This window comes from Plectropomus leopardus, chromosome 12 (genome assembly GCF_008729295.1).
Source record: "Plectropomus leopardus isolate mb chromosome 12, YSFRI_Pleo_2.0, whole genome shotgun sequence".
NCBI classification, from domain to species: domain Eukaryota; kingdom Metazoa; phylum Chordata; class Actinopteri; order Perciformes; family Serranidae; genus Plectropomus; species Plectropomus leopardus.
The window spans coordinates 15,098,757-15,117,571 of record NC_056474.1 but is presented as its reverse complement, the minus strand read 5'-3'; the positions used below and the strand labels follow the sequence as shown (position 1 = coordinate 15,117,571).

Below are 18,815 nucleotides of genomic sequence, written 5' to 3'. Positions count from 1 at the left end.
TGAGGAGTGCCTATAGTTTGCATGTTCTGCTTTTTATCAGAACATGGGACTATTGATTTGGTCTCAACCCTTAAAAGTCTTGGACTTGTCTCAGTCTCGATACACTCTGGTCTTAGTCATAACTTGGTCTTGATTTCAGTGGTCTTTAATACAACACCGGTCTATCATGACTGATACTCTTCAGGGAGAGGCTATCGAGACAAGCAAAAAGGCAGAGCGCCGTTAACAGAGCTCAGCTTCACTGTATCATACTGACACACAAGAGAAGAAATGAGACACAAAACAAATGGCAAGTGACTTAAAATATGTACATTTATACACATGCGAGGGTAAAGGGCTGTATGTGATCTGCGGTGCAATGAACGACAGTCATGAACAAAACATACATGGAGGAAATTATATGAACTAAACAAAATGTGGTTACAGAACACAAGATGTGAAACATTTAAACTGCAAACACCTTACACACCTGCAGTCATCTCCGTTCCGCATTAACTGCAACGCTTTAATGTAGAATTGTATGTATATGCAAGGAGTTAAGCAGGTCATCCTTCTGTCAACGGTGGGTTATGTTTTAGTACGGAGAAGAAGAGTTGTTTACAAGACTAGTTGATAGAAGAGTTATTTCACTGCACAAAGATCCATGTAAGTGTATAGACCTATTTAGCTTAGATACTTTATCTGCAGAGCTTTTAGGCATTATCAGGTTTAATATTGTATCTGCATAGCAATGACCACACATACATCCTCATTCACACAGGTACCACTATATGAACCATCCTCAGCTACACAAGAGAGAAAGTGTGTATACAGAAGAAGCCGTTATAGCATTCACACATTTTTTTGTTGAACTTCCCTTTTTTTTCTCCATCCCCATGAGGAATCATTTAAAACAAAGACGGATTTGCTGTTATTCTGTTGGAATTCCAAGGAATGGTCTGCTTAAGAGTGAGAAGAGACATTAGAGCTTATTTGGCAAAATATATGTGAGATGGCCACCCCTATACTGGACAACAGATGCACGCAACTTTGTAAAATATATTCTAAATGTCTTTCTGTGTGGGTTCAGATGAGTTAGAATCTGCATGTGTTGGATCTGCAGCCGGACCTTCCTCTTGTTTTCAAGTTTTAAACCATCATTAGAGAGAGGAAGAAAAAACCTGACGTCGCACCATCAGCAAGATTTACTGGAAAAGGCAATATATGAGTTTTTGATGCTTCTTAAAGAAGAACCTGATCCTACCGGAACAATTTTGATAACTTGGTAGGGTAAACATGCATTACTGTGCAATTCAACAAGCAAACACACAAAACTGGATGCACAATAAACATTAGTAAAATCAACAATGTACAGGCTTTGTTCAGACATCTTAAATTTATCCATTTATGTCAATGGCTTGAGTTGGAAAAAATGATGTGCATTCCTGCTTTTTTTCTTACAGAAATTAATTCTCTATAGGTTTATTTTTGCATTATTTTATATGTAGTGTGGAGCAGACAGTCCATTTGTAGCCGAGGGAAAAAAAAAACCCCAGTTAAGAGCTTTTTGTTGAATCAGAACCTCATACAGTCCGTCAAATCTTTTCCACCTATATACAGTTACATACTATACACACCTAGTTTGTCTGCACAATGTGTTCAGCCGTGCAAGTGTGCCCGTGCTCTACCTGTGAACTCATTACATTCTAATCCCCGCCAAGGTACACAGTCATTAGAGTATATCAAATCTGCTGTTCTGGGCCAGGCACCTGGGATTGATCTATCAATCTATCATGCATTCCTTAATCCTTGAAAAGAAAATGAGTAGAGTTTTCAAATGAGCTGAATTCTTCTGCCTGGCTGGCAAATGGTGCAGTGGCTGTGATGAGGATTTTTGCCTGGAAGGATAAGTAAAAACCAACAGCGGAAAAAGAAGGCGGCTGCATTTGCACTGTATATTCGAACATGTATAAGCGTTTTTTTAAGTAAAATCAGAATAATGCAGTCCCATTCTGAACCACCAGGAGTGTGTCTGTGTGAGTGGTGGGGCTGTACTGGTGTCTGTGTACACAAACGTCTAGCCCCAAAACAGCCTAGAAGAAGCAGCCGGTCTAATCTTGGTAGATGAGCGTGCATAAGATTAGCTTTTGCAAACACCCACATTGGTGATGCTGCAGGACAACATGTTCCTGCAGGAGCCCCCCAGTCTACAGTCTCCTGCAACGTTGTCCTCTTCTCTTCCACACTATCCACATTTCATCATCATCCATGTACTTTGAGGACAGGAGTAGGGATACTATGCGTGATATGTATATGATATGAGTGTCTCTGTGCATGTATGTGGTTCCTAAAGGGGGGACAGGGGGATTCACAGAGGGCACTGGCATCAGAACAGGGTCCACTGCAAGCAAAGTGCAGCAAGGAGCAGTGCGAGGCTCCAGGGCTGTGCCCAGCTGGCAGACGACGAGGCCCCTATCACCTTCACTGAGGGGGGCTTAGAAGGGTTCTCCTGTGGGACGTCAACTCCAGGCTGTCTCCCGATGGGCTTTCCTTCACTGGAGGCTTCTGTATGTGCTGTGAAAGACAGAAACAGAGAGAGGGAGAGAAGCAGACAGAGATAAATGTTTTGGCTCATCACTGTAATCATGGTAATCAGCTTTAATGTTCAGAGTCCTTTGGGCTTGTAAAATTGTATATAAGGGGCTTATGATCATCCAATCACCGTTCCCATTTTCTCATTCCAAGGGTTTTGAAAAACAATCACACAAAAAATTGATGTATGATTATATCTGTTACAGTTTAGAGTGAGTCCATATGTACATGAGCAGAAGAAGCACAGCTGTGGAGCGATAAATTACTTTGAAGAGTGCTTTAAAACATTTCAAAATGCATTTACAATACCACTGTATTACTACTCAGCTACTAACTCACTTTTATATCCTTTTGTCTAAGGCCCAATCCCATTTCTTATTTTTACCAATACCCTTCATTTTCAACAGTACAGAGAGCAGTTACAAGGTGTCGTGGTTGAAATCTTCATGAAACTGCACTACTCTTGAAGATCCTGATAAATCATCAGTATCATCACTGATGGTATTTATGTAAACACACACACAGCTATGGCAATAATGGCATCCACACGCTTGCGAGTTATTCACAACTTAAGTTTCAGGCTATCAATCAATCAAACAAGCCATCAAATAAAAATTAAAAAAACACTGCTTCATTAACATTAGCAACTGAATACCCTGCCAGTCAGCACTGATCTGATATTAGACAAGTGGTAACAAGTGCAACTTTGCTGCTGGACATGAGATGCACAATGATCTCGAGATCAGTCGCCATATAACAGGGATGGGGAATGATTATTATTGCCATGTTATGCTATTGTTATTGTTTATATTGGCGCATATGTTAGATTAGAATAACTTAATTATTCATAATAATAACTTGATCTAAAAAGCACCTTTAAAAGCAGATGTTTACAAAGTGCTTTAACAGATAAAGCAAGGTAACTCAGGGCATAATAAGATAACTATCAACGAACATGCCAAATAAAGAAAGGTCTACAAAAGTCAAACAAAAAGGCAAGAACACAAAAGGTGAACAAGAATAAAGCAAATAAAAGGAATAAAAGTGATAAAACAAGCAGACTGCGAAATGGCAGTTAAAATACTGTTTGAAGTTTTTTTTTAAATATGAGAATAAAAGCAATAAAAGATGATAAAAATAATAGAACAAATAATATAATATAAAAAAAATAATAAAATAAAATAATATAAGACATTAGAGGTCACACTAGAGCCTCACGCTGTTGTTACACGTCACGTCGGCCACACCTCATTTGTTTCTGGCATGCTGTCTATAATCACACACTTAGGCAGCATTATTCTGCCGGTTATTTAGTTTTGTGTAAAAAAAAACAGAAAGAAAAAGAAAACAAAGGTGGCGTAATAAGGGGACTATGTATAGTGGTTATATTTGATCTCTACGTAAAAAAAGTCTTTTGATGCACACAACAAACCTCTGCAGTTTGTTAGATAGTGTTTTTTCATCACTACAGAAACAGTAAAAAAACAAAACTGTACTTTCAACCGTCATCTCCACATACATATCGTGATGGAGGACTGATTGGGTGTATAATTGCCAGCAGCACATGATGGACAGCACTAACTGTCTCATTACAGCCAATCAGAGATAAATCAGGGCGATGAGGGTAGGACATTAAGCACCCATTTTATCACGGTCCTCGCGCAGACGCGCATATAAAGTTCCACATGCAAACACTTTTCTGCTGACTCTGGTGAAATCCCGGGTTTCCTTAAAGAGGACTTTACTTATTTTTCTACTCTTCGCTGTTCTTCCAGGCTCTCTCAAACTTCACCATCACCCTGGCTCTGAATGCATCTCTTTCCTCTCTACATCTCACTTCCCTGTGGGATGTAACGGCGTGTTGATATCTCTTAAATCAAAAGGAAATGAATTCCTTCTGCTCATTACCCATTCCTTCTTTTTGCTCATCTCTGTGGATCCCAGCCGGACCCAACCCAGCTCAGCTATGTACATCAATGAAACAGATTACCACCCTCAGCACAGCAAGTGCACCACACGCTCTCTGTTACCAATTAAGTTTAACCTGCATCACTAAGACTTTACAAGTATCACACATTTAGTTTGTACCCAAGAGTTTCGGGGCTCTAAAAGCCTTGTGTTAGTTCATAGAGAAGATGGGGTGAAATCAAGGAGGGCTGATCCCAAAATATACAGAAAGAAACAAATAGAGACGGGGGTGAAGGATAGAATGGCTGTGTGTTGTGATAGCTAGTTATCAGAGCTCTGACAGCGCCAAAGTCCAGTGTCAAAATGTCTCTCTATAAGCTGTCACCGTCACAAAAACAGACCAAGTTTGCAGTGATTCCCGCCAGTGTGTGTAAAACTGATGTGCCCAGAATTCAGTTGTCTAATTAAATCAGTTACAGCCTCCACTGTGCGGTGACTGGATTGTCGAGAAACTTGACAGCCAGGTGTGTGATAACTTATAAGTTATTATGCCCATATAAAATGTAAAAATTTTAAAGCTCTGCACACAAGAGCTTTGAATACCAAACTAAATCACGTCTTCACCCAAATAAAAGTTGAAAAAAAAATCTATTACTCTTTTAAAGCTGTCATCCATTGAAGATTTTTTCATTTCACACCTGGCCTGATCAAATGTGTAAATATTTAGAATACAATCTCTTGTCAGATGGAGAGTGCATATCAACCCATCCCTGCTGTACACTTGGGTTTGCATGCATGTGTGTGTGCAAGTGTGAATAGGGCTCGGCGGGCTCTCTGGAGAGAGGAGTGTTTTCCGTGCCAATGGTTTTTGTTGTTCCAGTAGACAATAGACAAAGACATCATTTATCCCAAATCAGATTGCTGTTATTGTTTCGATGGAAATGGGCTGCATCTCATCAGGGAGATGTCAGAAAGCAGCATTTGAATGGGCCAACACAACACTAATACTACTCCACTACAGGCTAACCAACTGGCTAATTAATGGAGCAGGTCCTTGCCAGAACAACCAATAGCAGCACAGAGGACACTGCCAACTACTGGAAAAAAACTGATTTTTGTATGTAAAGTTTTGTTATGTAAAGTAGGCATTTTGGAATGCATTGTGTTGGAATACTATGTAAAATGTTAAATAAAATAAAAATTGGATGCAATAAATTAAAGTAACAAGGCTAAGAGTCAGTACTCATTAATCTAACTAGGTCCGTTTTAAGACAAAGCCAAACTAGATGATTGCCTAGAGTGCAACCAGCTGGGAGGCGCATAAAAGAAAGAAATTAAAGAGATATTTGTGTAATTTGCCTTATGTCTTGTTTACTTCAAAGTGCCAATTCATTGATACATAAACCAAAGTTCATGCCCTAAAGAAGTATTTTTAAACTGATTGGACCTCATTGAACATTTAAAACAGATAATGCATCCAAACTAATATCCTGGACCCAAATAAGTGGCCAAAATTTGATGGGTGGATCAATGCTGCAGTAGTACTGTGGGAGGTGAGTTTAACATATGTCTTTACACTAAGATTGTTTCTTATTAATATATTTAAACCGTTCTCAAAGATGACGCTGCGGGCAAAGAGTTAGTGGATCGAGGTCTTAAAAACAGATGAACATCTGCTGTGAAATACAGAAGTAAAAAAAACAGAGCTCTGCCACTGACAGAAATGGTATATAATATTCATAACTATGTTTTCATTAGTTTACTAATTAATAATAATAATAATAGTAATAAATATGATCATAAAAATGATCATATCGATGTGTAATTTCACAAAAGAATTTATTATGATTACATTTTAAGCCATACAAAGGGTTTACAAAAACACATATATCCAGATGATAAACCTAGCAACAGAAATTGTAAAAGACTGTGAAAGTCTACACACTAGTAAATTCTCCTCTTATAACATATATTTTTATTACCACTGAGGTGACGTTTGTGTCAACCTCATCATCAGGGGAGGGCTTGACACTGATGAAGAGCTTAATGTTATAATGTCACTTTGAAGGTAATCAATTATATATATTCAAGCATTATTAATAATACACAGTTGAGCATAAAATGTTTTTGTCATACCACCACAGAAACTCAAGAATAAGAGTATTGTGTTGCATTAAGTCCCTAAAAGCAAGCAACAACTAGAGGTATAAAGGAAAGAGAAACCAGGAGAGCAGGAGGATAATGGAATGTGATGTTGTTGTCATAATGAGACAATGTTAGCAGATAAGCTGTGCTTCATAAGCTGGCTCATGTGTAAATCCCCCAAATATGGTTGCAGGGAAAAAAGGGAGAACAAGTAAGGCAGAAAAACTGAGGGCGGGCGAACGGGAGGGAGGGAGTGAGATGACAGAGCGGGTTAGAAGAGGAAAACAGTTAGTTTGGCTTTTCAGTATGAGGATGAAGATCCATCGTCACTCGTATCGAGGCAGATGGAATCAATCACCCCCGGCGACTTCAAGGCTGTGAGACGGCGCATCGACATGCTTCTCCCATTACAACAACAGTCAATGACATATGTTCCCCAGCAGTAAAAGACAAATGTGATTTGATTGGTTAAAAAGCTTTATAATAGGCAACAAACAGTGACAGAGAAAAAACAGGGTGACACAAACTCGAGAAACAAATAGAAGTGGAGTGCTGAGACATTAAGACGAAGTGTGTGTGTATGTGTGTATGTGTGTGTGGGACCTTTTAGTAACTCATTTGTCATTAAAGTCTGCAGTGGACAGGGTCATAAGGAGGAAGAGGATAGCGGCTCGTGTCACTTTGCACATTTAAATATCCACAATCTGATATATAATGAGTACACACACAGTACAAGAAAGCACCACAGCTCAACCTTTGCCTGTAGCTTGTTAAAGAGGGATGTTCTGTCTTCTAACACCTTGTTGACCTCTGTGTTGGCTAAGTGTGTGAGAAATGGTTTGTACTGTCCTTTGCCACTAATGCCTCTCCAGATGGGCAGATTGTGTGTTTGGAGGAGCCTCCATTTCCCACTGGCCAAGGAGCAACAACAGCTGCTTCTAACAAGCCTGGCCACGGCACTGAAGAAGAGGTGGATCTCGGGGCTCTCGCCAAGAGGAAGGAGGGATGGGAGGGAGACAGGAAGGGAGGAATAAGGGTTGGAAGGTGAGTGGGAGGAATAACAAAGTCTTTGGTCATCATTTCTTTGGAAAAATTCTAAGGGACAGAAATTTGCATGTGGGTTTTTTAGGCGATCATGTCAGGTCTCCAATGCTACTTTCCTCCCTCTCTCCCTCTCTCTCTCTCTCTCTCTCTCTCTCTCTCCTCTCCTGTGTTTGTCTCGGTTAGCCAGCACATGGTCACTGCTGCCACACAGATGAAACCCTCAGACATGCAGAGGGAAGAAACAAACTGTTCCTAAACAATCCTCTCTCTGTCTTAACCGATAAGATTTAATCTCTCTTTTCCTCAGCGCGTCATACATACTATGGATGACAATACACACACAGGCAGCTCAAATGCACACAACACGAGACGTGCTTTTGTACAGTCTTGCACTCATTTAGAGAAGCAATACAGGGGCAAAAGGGCAACGGGTTTATGAGGAGGTAAATCCAATGAGTTAATCTAGGAAACTATGGTTAATATGTGTTGTGCATGGCTGTGTGTGTGTGTGTGTGTGTGTTGTGCTTGCATGGGACTCTTGGCTGAAGACTAGCTGCAGAGCTGTAATCCAGTGAGGAATGGTGCTACTGTATACTGGGGCTTAGCAAGTTGTCACACTATATGCTATCAAGATGACAAGGCAGCTTTTCAAGGCTCAAAACCGACTTAACAAACAGAAATAAGCGTTCTATTCACTTCAGTTGTGCTTAAGTTTTTCTATTTCTTTGAATTAAGATCGTCCCAGGCTTTCTCCCAACCCAATGTATACCGATCAAGTAATTTTCTTTTTACTAATTTCTTGCTTTCTTTTGGGCCAGTTGCTCACTGCTTTCTCCCCTTGTTGTTAAAAGAAATCACACAAAGTTGCTCAGGTTTCAAAGGCTTTAAGAGTGTAAACGTCAACTCAGGGTGGGCAGAATGAAAGGTGGATGGGTCCAACAAACATTGGACTTGGACCCAGAAGAGCAGTGTTCGAGACAAACAAAACAACAAGTGCCACTTAAAGCTGGGTATTTTCTAGCTCCATCTGCCATCTTTTCCTAACCATTACCACGTTGTTTTCTTGCCTAAACCTAAAAACAGACCTTTCTGCATCAAAATACAATACAAAAGGCTGTCCTCTGTTTCATTTTACCAACGCCAAGGCTTCTGTCTAAGCGGCTATATATGACATGTAGAGATGAGATCATCTATTGTGTAACTCCACACAGAAGTTACATGTGTAAACAGAAAACCTTGACCTGTTCATCATATGCTTTAAAGCACCTGTGGCAGTTTTCACTCCTGTGCCTGCTGTGTGCAATTATAAAGACGGTCAGAAGGTGGAAGTTTGATTTATAGCGCATCATGGGAGTGTATTGGAGGTTGGTAACTTGCTCCTCCTCACTCTCGTTCTCACCATCTTCCTCCCTCCTTGCCTTGACCTTCAGGGTCCTCTCCCTGCTAAGCAGTTGATGGCAGACGGATGCGGGGGGGTGTTGGGGCTGTAAAGCAGCACATGGGCCTGGGTTTTTGACAAGGCCACTGGATCTGGCTCATGGCGATGTTTCATTATGAAAGGTGACCTTTGACACATTTTTTTTTTACCACTCACACAGGCAGACACATAAATGTGAGCATGTACCACAACTCAAAGATTTACACATGCTCATGGTGCAGGCACACACAGTCATGGTGTTTGAAATTAGCAGTGAGACGATGTGTGATTAGCGAGTCAACCCTCTCCACAGTGTATGCTTGGTTCCAGCATAAGTTCAAGTCTTGTGAGTGTGAGCAGCAGTCCCTTACATGTGACAGCTCTGCGAAGCAGCTGAAAAATGACACTGTTGATTTGCTAGATCAATCCTTATTTGCTGTAAAACAAGATCTTTATGCAATAGCCAATATGTCTTTGAAGCGTGGGCGCCAGCTTGCCGTTACTCAAATGCACTGAAGTCAGTAAAAATGATTTGTGCCATTTGTCTCCGTCATTAACGGGGACAGAGAATTCTCCTCAGATCCAACCTGCTGTGTGACCTTTGCCAGATATTTGCTACCTGACATCCATCTATTTAAGAGCAAGAGGGTCTCTGTTTTCCAAGTGAAGAGAGAGGAGAGACACAGATAAGATGCAATGTTTCACTACTCCCTTCAGTAAAAGTATATATTTCAAAGACAATTTAAGTCTAGTTTCATGACTGCAGATTTTATACTAGTAATTTCAGAAACGTATGCCACTTTGTGTAGATAAGATGTGTGCTGGCCCTCATTTGTGATTTAGCTATATTCAGTTATACAATACTGATAAATAGGAGACTTCAACCACTAACACATTCTCACTAATATTTTGACGTGGCAGACACGTCAAAATATAACTAACCAGATAACCCTTCTGCAGGTCAATTTATGCTCATTACATGCATTGTGTCTTTTTTTGTCATAGGAAATAAACAGTTTCTGCTTGTTAAATGCATACAGTCTCTTTTCAAAATAAACTTCAAATGTAGGTATAACACTTTGTTTTTAGTTTTACTTCCTTGATTTGGGCAACGAAAGCATGTAATAAAGTTGAGGATTGAATTAATTAACATAGCTTTATTTTCTATATAAGTAAAAACAGTATTCAAATTAACATTCAGCAATACCATTGTTTTGAACAAATCACCATCACAGACTCTAACATATCTGAGGTGGGTGCTGAAACAAAATATGAACTACGAGCTAGGCAGTCATAAATGGTGCGCTTTGGTGCCTGTACGTGATGCACTTTAGCTTGATGTTTTGAAAAATTGCCCTTACGAGCAAAAGAGCTATAGCACTTGTGGCGGCATCAACTCTTGAGGAAGTATAGCCAGACCTTGGAGCCTGTCACTGCGAGCAGGGCCTCTGAGTGTATGTGAGACAGAGTGACAGAGCTGACCCCGCCCCGCCCTTCGTGCATGCAGCAGGCTGCAGGCTCCGACACACACAGCTCTCCTTTGTAAGATAAAAACTTTAAAAGATGAAACCTAAATAAACAAGAAAATTAGTCTCCATTTTTCAAATACCTATAGTTTAACATCACATGAGATATGTCACTAGCAGAGTTTGCTACACATACTAGCACACTACATTGTTGTTAAAGTAACTCGACTGATGTTTGGTTTCACACGCAAACAGCTGGCTCATGGGTGAAAGTCCAGAGTTTGTTTGGCCCATTCACCACTGGCCCTTTCTACACTATGGAGGCTTTCTAGCTCAAAAAATACTGCCTACGGGGGTGTATCATACTGCCATTAAAGGGTGCCTTGGTATGTTGTTGTTTTGCGCCACTGACCAAGTGTCAGTGTTTGACAAGTTGGGAGTGAGACCAGGTTGAAACCAAGCATCCATTCAGTGACCATTCCTACTCGTTGGCAACATTATCAGCATTTTCACACAACACAAGACTTGGATGCTTTGAGAGTCCAATACACACTAAGAGGTATGTGCAAGCCTCCTTCATTCTTGGGTAAAGCAGCATTACTAGGACACAGAGCCATCAGTCTCCCTCCGATCAGACCTTTGGACACCAATAAAAGACTGATGCTGCTCTTGGTGACTATGGATCACGGGTGTCCTGACACTGTTTGGGACAACTGGAGAATGCTAAAACTCTACGGGTCATTTTTTGTAAAGGCTTCTCTTTCACTGTTTCACACACACTCACAGACATTTACCTTCACAAGCACTCACACATTTCCTTATCTCTTTTCACACACACTTTCCTACAAAGAAGGGTAAGGTTAGAGGGTGGAAAGAAGGGGAGGATGCATTCACACAGTTCATTACAAGCCATCCATCTCTGTGCTGTTTTTGTCCACGGCTCACTCTTTATGTGGTGCCATGTCAGGCAGGGGCTCCTCACCCGTCAAACTAATCTCCCTATTCCGTATTCTAAGTAACACACACACACACACACACACACACAAACTTACTTCTTGGGAACTGTCCCCCTGGTTCACAGGCAACCTACGTAGGGAATCTAGGACTGGTACAGGGTCTCTGGTAGGCCACCTAAGAGGCTCAAGGGGCAAAAATACAGGGGCACCAGTGGGGAACTCATCTTAGCTTACAGCTAACCTAGCAACGGGCATAGCAGCATGGCAACTCCAGAGCAGGGATCAGTGCAATGGAATCTACCCAGTGCAGTTCTTGGCTGTACTAGACTATTAAGCTCCTTGGCAAGATTAAGATTTACTCCCCTATACACACACACACAAACATACACACAGAAACAAATAGGCAAAAGAGGCCCTGGGAGGACAGTGACCTCCACCAGTCAATGACACATTCTCAAGATAGACGAGAATCCTGAGGAGAAAGCAACTGCCATGAAAGAAAGAAGTTAAAGGTATACTATGCTGGATTTTCCAAGAAAAATAACAAATACACAACAGAGAGTATATGATGAATGGCACATCTCCACTTATTCCAACTGTACAAAATTGAAGCCCAAATTTCCTCAAGTCTGCACAGAAACCATACACCTGTGCAACCCGATTGTGAAAAGTGCCATTGATCACAAGCACAGCGATTGACACAAACAGCTGTCAGTTATGATGTCACACGCTCATTTTATAGCATTAATTAACAAATTCAAACCAAATGTATCATAAAAATGAGCCATGCATTAGCACAATAATAGCCACCTACAATGACAGAAACCATGTATTTTGATGTGTAGTTCGATCTTTTATTTTTGGCTCATGTCTGATCTGCTAACATGGAGGGGGCAGGGTTTATGACCAAAAGTCATCCCTCTAAAAAAAACCCTCACATATGACCCACTGGAAGTGTGTGGCTGTGTACATGTCAGTGACACTGCCCTCAGCCTGTATATTCTTAATATTTTGCTTTGGTCTGGAGTTGTACTGGCTGTAATCCTTGGGCCTCCAGCCAGTATGTTTCCAAAAAATGCCAACATAGCTAGGTCATATGCCAAGCAGATAAAGCTCGCTTTTAAATGAGATGAAATCTGGGGTTGACTTTTACTTTAACTGGCTAGCCCTGAAAGAGAGGATGGGGGTGAGGAGCAATGGGTGTTTGCCTTTTTTTTGTTAGACAGGTAGGTGCCGTGGTTAACTTAGTTATATTCAAGTATCAGCTTTTTTATATTGAAACAAATATAATGCCCCTCCAATGATAGCTTGTGGTGTATAGTACCCACAAGCAGTGTTGAGAGGAGGGGCCAAGTTTGGATCCTGCGTACACAAACAGCAACTGACGATTTTTGCATGGTATACCTTTAAAGGCCCAGCACAACTCCTCAGTTTCACAAAGATTCAGGCACACCACATATCCCTGCAGAACACTGAAATTGGATGGTGTCAGTGTTCAGTCACACACACACACTCACGCACGCTGAACGCTACACCTGCATGCACTCAAACACCAGACGCCTCATTGCATTGGCAGGTGTCAGGTTGTCCTTGTGGACAGACAAGCGTGAAGGATGCAGAGATAAACTCACATATTCTTTTGCTCTTTCCCTCACACACACATGCACACACTCACTTTACGGCCATCCATTATAGTCAAGAGGGAGAGCAGGTAGCAGTCAAGAGACGCTGTCACCGTGTGTCTCCTGACATAACATTTCACACATGGATCCCTCCTCCTGCCTGCTGGAATCAGCCGAGCTGTACAGAAGCCTCATGCTTTCATCTGTTCACACAGGGTTTCTCTCTGTGATTTTGTGTATAGGCTTGCCTTGAGTATCGAACAGCCAATGACACATTCAACCCTCCAATTGCTCTTGAGTTCAAGTGACACTGAGAGCTGAACTGCTTAAGAGAGGCCCGTGTGTGTTTAAACTGTCATTATGGTGCTACCTGCTCAGTGTCACCAAGTATTAGCAGTGCAGTGCCCACACAAAAGTGAAATACAGAGAATAGATTGCAGTCTTGTGTTGCTCCATGTGACTGGCCTCCTCTGAATTAAACTGATCTAAGTGATGCTTGCCTTTTCAACTTCAAAGTCAGAAATCTGTGTGGGTTAGGATAAAAAAAAAAGTTGTGCTGTGATGTTATAAATGTTTGATTTTGTGGGGGCGAGTCAAATACTTTGATGTAAACTCTTGGTTGCATAACTGACTGCAGTTTTAGAATCAAATTACGCCGAACGGTGCACTAAGTACGCCGTCAGTGGCCCTTCCTATCTGATCTGTAATCAGCTGAAGCACTGAGAGGTCAGCCCCCTCCCAGCCCTCAGGCCTGACAGTCTGTTCCAGGTTCAGCTCTAATTGCCACATCAATTATGGATAAGAGAGAAGGGCTTTGTCGCTCTCACCGCTGGTCAATAGGATAGGCCTTTAATGAAGTGACTTGTCTTGAATGCTCTGGACTTTGATGCGTACACACATATAAAGCTGCACGCTGCAGGTAGTCGATACAAAAATTGGCTCATTGCTACCAACGTCCATTATCTGACCACTCATGCAATGCTAATGCACCCCTGCTATCTGAAACAGATACTCTGATTGTGGCTTTAAAACAAAAGTTCACATCTTTTGAGTTTGAGTACCTGCCTGGGAAAATCCCACCCAGAATCCCTCCATGCTTTCTCTCCTTCTCCCCTCACCTCGTGTGTATTTCACCCTGCATTCCAGGCCGAGCTGAGACAAAGAGGATCAGACTCATCCCTGTTTATCCTTCTACTGTATTTTTCAATATCACAGGAATGTCAGCCTTTATTTGCTCAGTGCTGTGTTACAGCAGGAATGCCAGTTTCTGTGTTAGTAGCTGGGCTCCAGGCGAGTCAAGAAAATTGAGGGGGTCATACACGCAACACACACTGCCACTCCCCCCCCATCCGATCCCCATCCCCACCCCCAGCAGAGAAGTTCAGGTATGAGCATTAATAAAGCAGCCCAAATAAACTAGGGCCATCACTAATCACCTCAGCTGTAGGTCTGTCTGTTAGTGTGTGAAACAAACAACAAAATATTTCCGCAAATTAATTGAGAACTGATTAAAGGGATACTTTGCTGATTTTTAACCAGCTTTTTATCAAAACAATGTGGGTGGTATGCGTAGATGAACTCCGATAAACTTCCCTCCATCTAACCAGTACCTAAATATCCCTCCTTGAGTAACTAAAGATTTGTTTGTGAAGTGGTGCAGCAATGGAAAATGTATATGGTAAGCAGTCATTAGACCAAGAAATGCTAAAAGAAAAGTATCAAACTGGTTGTCTGCCATTGTTGTTGTTTCTAGTATATACTCACTGCAAAAAGCAATAATGGGAATCTACAAATTGAGAAGATAATGTTATCATTTCCCAAATGCTCTGCTTTACAGGTAAAGAGTAACCCAAGATTTGTAAATTCTGAACCTCAGAAGAAGACAATCTGTTTCAGTGACCTCAAACTCTGTTGGCATGTGGACGAGAGCCCAAAACTTAGAGGAAAATATCACTTTACCAAAATATCTTTATATGTGTGGATAGGGCCTTAATCTGACAACCCAAAGGTTTGGTCAAAGCCTGACAGGGTGCCAGGGATGGAAGGTGGGCGTGAAAGAGAGCTCTGCACACATTAAAATTTCAAGTCATATCCACTGAATTTGCAGCTTTCAATAAAGACCACTTTATGAGTCTGGACACCATCTTTTAAATGCGATTTACTGCCAGGAAACCTGCACATGTTGTAAGGATTTCTTGTTATATTAGTGAATAACAGCTCCCTCTGTGGCACTGTAGTTAAGACTTTTATGTGACTATGGTATCAGAGCACTGAGTCACTAACATTCCTTGTTCCTCTGCTGGTAAACTTCATCGTTACCATACAAAATTCTACATATTGTTTTCACTAACTTCCCAGGTCCCACCACTTCCTTTATTTTATAACCTGTTGCCACACCAGAGATTTTCAGTATGTCCACACATCCCAAAGGTGTGCTGAGGAGGTTTGATCATAAAGGCCTCGCTGATGCTGCTTAGAAAGAAAATGATGATGCTGGCTAATGAGAACCATTCTCCTCTGATGACCGCGCACCTAGGGAGCCCTTCAAGCTAATATGCTCTCAAAGTGCCATAAAAACCACAGGGCAGAATATGCCAAGCTGAGAAGAAAAAGTAGATCACAGAAAAGAAAGGTAGAAGATGGTATAAAAAGGGATGGAGGGGCACAGCAAGAAATGGGAGACAGTTATTCACAAATGCGGATGTGTACAATAAAAATGTGTGATACACGCTGTAAACTCACAAGCTGATCTTACTTTAAAAAATGGAGGAAATTGATTGCCTAGATAAAAGTAAGTTAATATAACTAGTTACAGTGCAGTGATCATGATAAAACAGAATATCTGTCAGGTAGTTCAAGTGCTAACATATGTGCACATATTAGTCTGCAGGATTATCCCTCTAATTATTCTGTTTGAAGGGCGTCTGTCCCCATGCTCACTTAATAGGGAATGATGCTCATATTTCTCAGAATCCTTCACAGATGAAGTGCTGGGAAAATTACGCAATGTTGCTCACAACGTCAGATAGAACAAATAGATGACTCTGCATATCTGAGTGAATATGTGACTCACTCCTCCCACACCCATCCGCACACCAGACCATCTTCCTGCCCTGCAAAGCCATCTCTGATCCTCTTGTTCCTTCTTCTCCAACCCTACTCTGCCCCGCGGAGCTTTCGCTCAGCCCCTTGAGCTCCAGATGAAAGGCTAAGGGAAATGGCAGTCCTACTGGTAATATCCGCACCGGGACACAGCCACTACATCTGCTGACCAGCCGGCCTCTATGCACGCCAGTCCCAAGGGGCTCCGGCTCAGTCCAGGACCTAGGATGGGAAGATCAAGGGGTGGGGATTGGTTCTACCCAGCCTGGCAGTGCACACAAGCACCAAATCCCCCTCCCCACCCTTTGTAACCCCTGTCTCTCACGGTAGATTGAATCATAGGTTTGTATATTGCAATTCTCTGAGCCCTTGACATTTTATTCCCACGTTAGCTGTACTTCCATGTCTCTGGTACATCTTGTACTGTAGCATCACACCATCCAGCTATATTGTTACCATTTCAAACAATTTTCTTTCACCTCTACCTGTGACCTCGTGTCCTCTCTTAAACCCGACTTGCAGCACATCGCCCTTAATCTCCACTCATCTCTCCATCATGCGAGTTTTCCGACATGAAAGGAAGGTGTGTGCTGCGTCCACGGCAACAGCAGGCTGTAGTGGGCTTGGGGCCGATCCAGTGTAATCCTGCTAACACTGTTGTAGGTTGGCCATATCCTGCCCAAAGCAGTCGTTCATTTCAGGAATGTGCTTCCCCTGCCAGGGTGAACAGCTGCCGCACACCTTTATGGCCTTTTTGGCTTTGGGGAGAAGTTCTCTCCGTGCCTTTGACATTCAGGTACAAACACAACGGCAACCCAAGAACATAATAAGGGCCGATATGTCAAAGTTGAAATGCTGTATCAAGGTCAGTTATATGCAGCTACAATACTATTAGGGCTGTGTCATTTGCGGATGTGTTTTTATTCCAAATAAAATTTTAAAGTTGAACGGGTCCAATGGGACGTTCATTGTGACAGCAGCATTTATGTAAACAAGCTGTGCTAATGGTAGATCAAATATACATTTTTTGCAGACAGTAGATATCAAGCAAAAGTTAGATTCTGTGTTGTATTAAGTTGCTGTAAGCTTTAAATTCACCACTTCTATGCAGAAGAGAGAAGATAATGGCATCTCAGAGCCCAAGGTGCAGAGTCTCTCTCTCCTCTGTGCTGCTGCATCATCCTTGCAGCTGCTTATAACAAAGAGTAATGTGAAAGTCAAGAGCACTCACTCTGCAGCAAAAAATCTAGGGACCAAAACGTCCTCAGAAGTACACTGCACAGTGTACTGACAAGCCAAAATAAAAAAAAACAAACAAGGATGACTGCTTGACTTGAAGCAATCTCAGTCGATCGATTGGTCTTTGACTGATGAATTGAATCTTAAATTATCAGGGGGCAGCCCTAAATACTATGCAGTCTTTTGAACATTCAAGTTATAGAAACAAGATCTCTACAGAAGCATTTTCTACAACTGTGCATAGCAAAATACAAACTGCATATTATAGTGGACATTGATAGATGAGGTGTGCAGATTTTGCTCCAGTGCCCTTCAGCCTTGCATTCAAAATCTGCTGATTGGAGCCTTCTCATGCCATACAGACCACCTCTCAATGTCTTTGAATGTGTGTGTGCGTAAAGCAGGGTTCATAGTGTACAATTCACAACTTTTGTAACACCCCATTTTCTTAAAAAAATGAAAAACAAAAAACAAACAAAACTAGCTGCTGTGAATTTAAAATAGTGTTCGGAGTTGACTTCCCTTGGGGTCAGGTATACGTGCGCGCACACACACACAGGCGCACAGACACGCACGCACATGCGCGCATACACACACACACGTCCAGCCAGCTGTTTCCTTGGGGTACACAAGGAGACAAAGAAAAGTTAATACATTTGTCCTTCTGCTCAGGAATAACAGAAGCACACTGATCCCCTCTTAAATCTTTCCATCTTGTCATATTTAGGTAATTATGTTCTTTGACAGGATGGCAAAGCAAAACAATCATTGCCAATGGCTTCGTGCTAATAGAGAGGTTTACCCGCCGAAGTGCAGAGTGTGTGAGCAATGCCGGGGGTGTCTTCACTTTCTTAATGAGCTCACCAGTGTTCCTGACAGATGGTGTTTGTTACCAAAAGAGAATTGTACTTTCATGGCTGTGCAATTCACACTTTTTCGCAGCACATCCCTGCGGCTCAATCACAGGAAGTGTTTATCCATGCATTTACTTCTCCTCCTCCTCGGAGATGGATAACCTGCTTTTTGTTTTTATGAATTCTTGCACCTTTGTCAGGCAGACTGCCTCAACAGCAGCACTAACTACACTATACTGCAGTTCAATACAAAAGGTGCAGCAGCGGGAAAGCTTTTAAATCTCCCACGTTCCATCCAAAACTCCATTAAGATTTTCTGTAAAAACTAAAAGCAAACTTTTAGTGTATATTCATTTTCAATATATAAAAAAGACATCTCTTCTCCTTAGTCTGTTATTCCAGATTTGCACAAAAGGCCAGAACACAAAAGACAGCTTCTACTCTGCCAGAGACTCAGACAAGGCTGCTGGACTCACAGAAGCAGACAGACA

The 18,815-nt window shown here is 41.7% G+C and overlaps 1 protein-coding gene across 2 annotated transcripts in view; it reads right to left on the bottom strand.

Annotated features, from left to right (window-relative positions):
• Nucleotides 1–294: 294 nt before the first annotated feature.
• Nucleotides 295–18,815, bottom strand: part of gpc5c (glypican 5c) — a 133,506-nt gene continuing 114,985 nt past the window's right edge. For both annotated transcript variants that reach the window (XM_042498509.1, XM_042498510.1), the window contains one exon: nucleotides 295–2,553. In XM_042498509.1, the coding sequence (XP_042354443.1) occupies nucleotides 2,366–2,553 (188 nt within the window). In that variant the 3' untranslated portion in view covers nucleotides 295–2,365. The remainder of the gene's footprint in view (nucleotides 2,554–18,815) is intronic.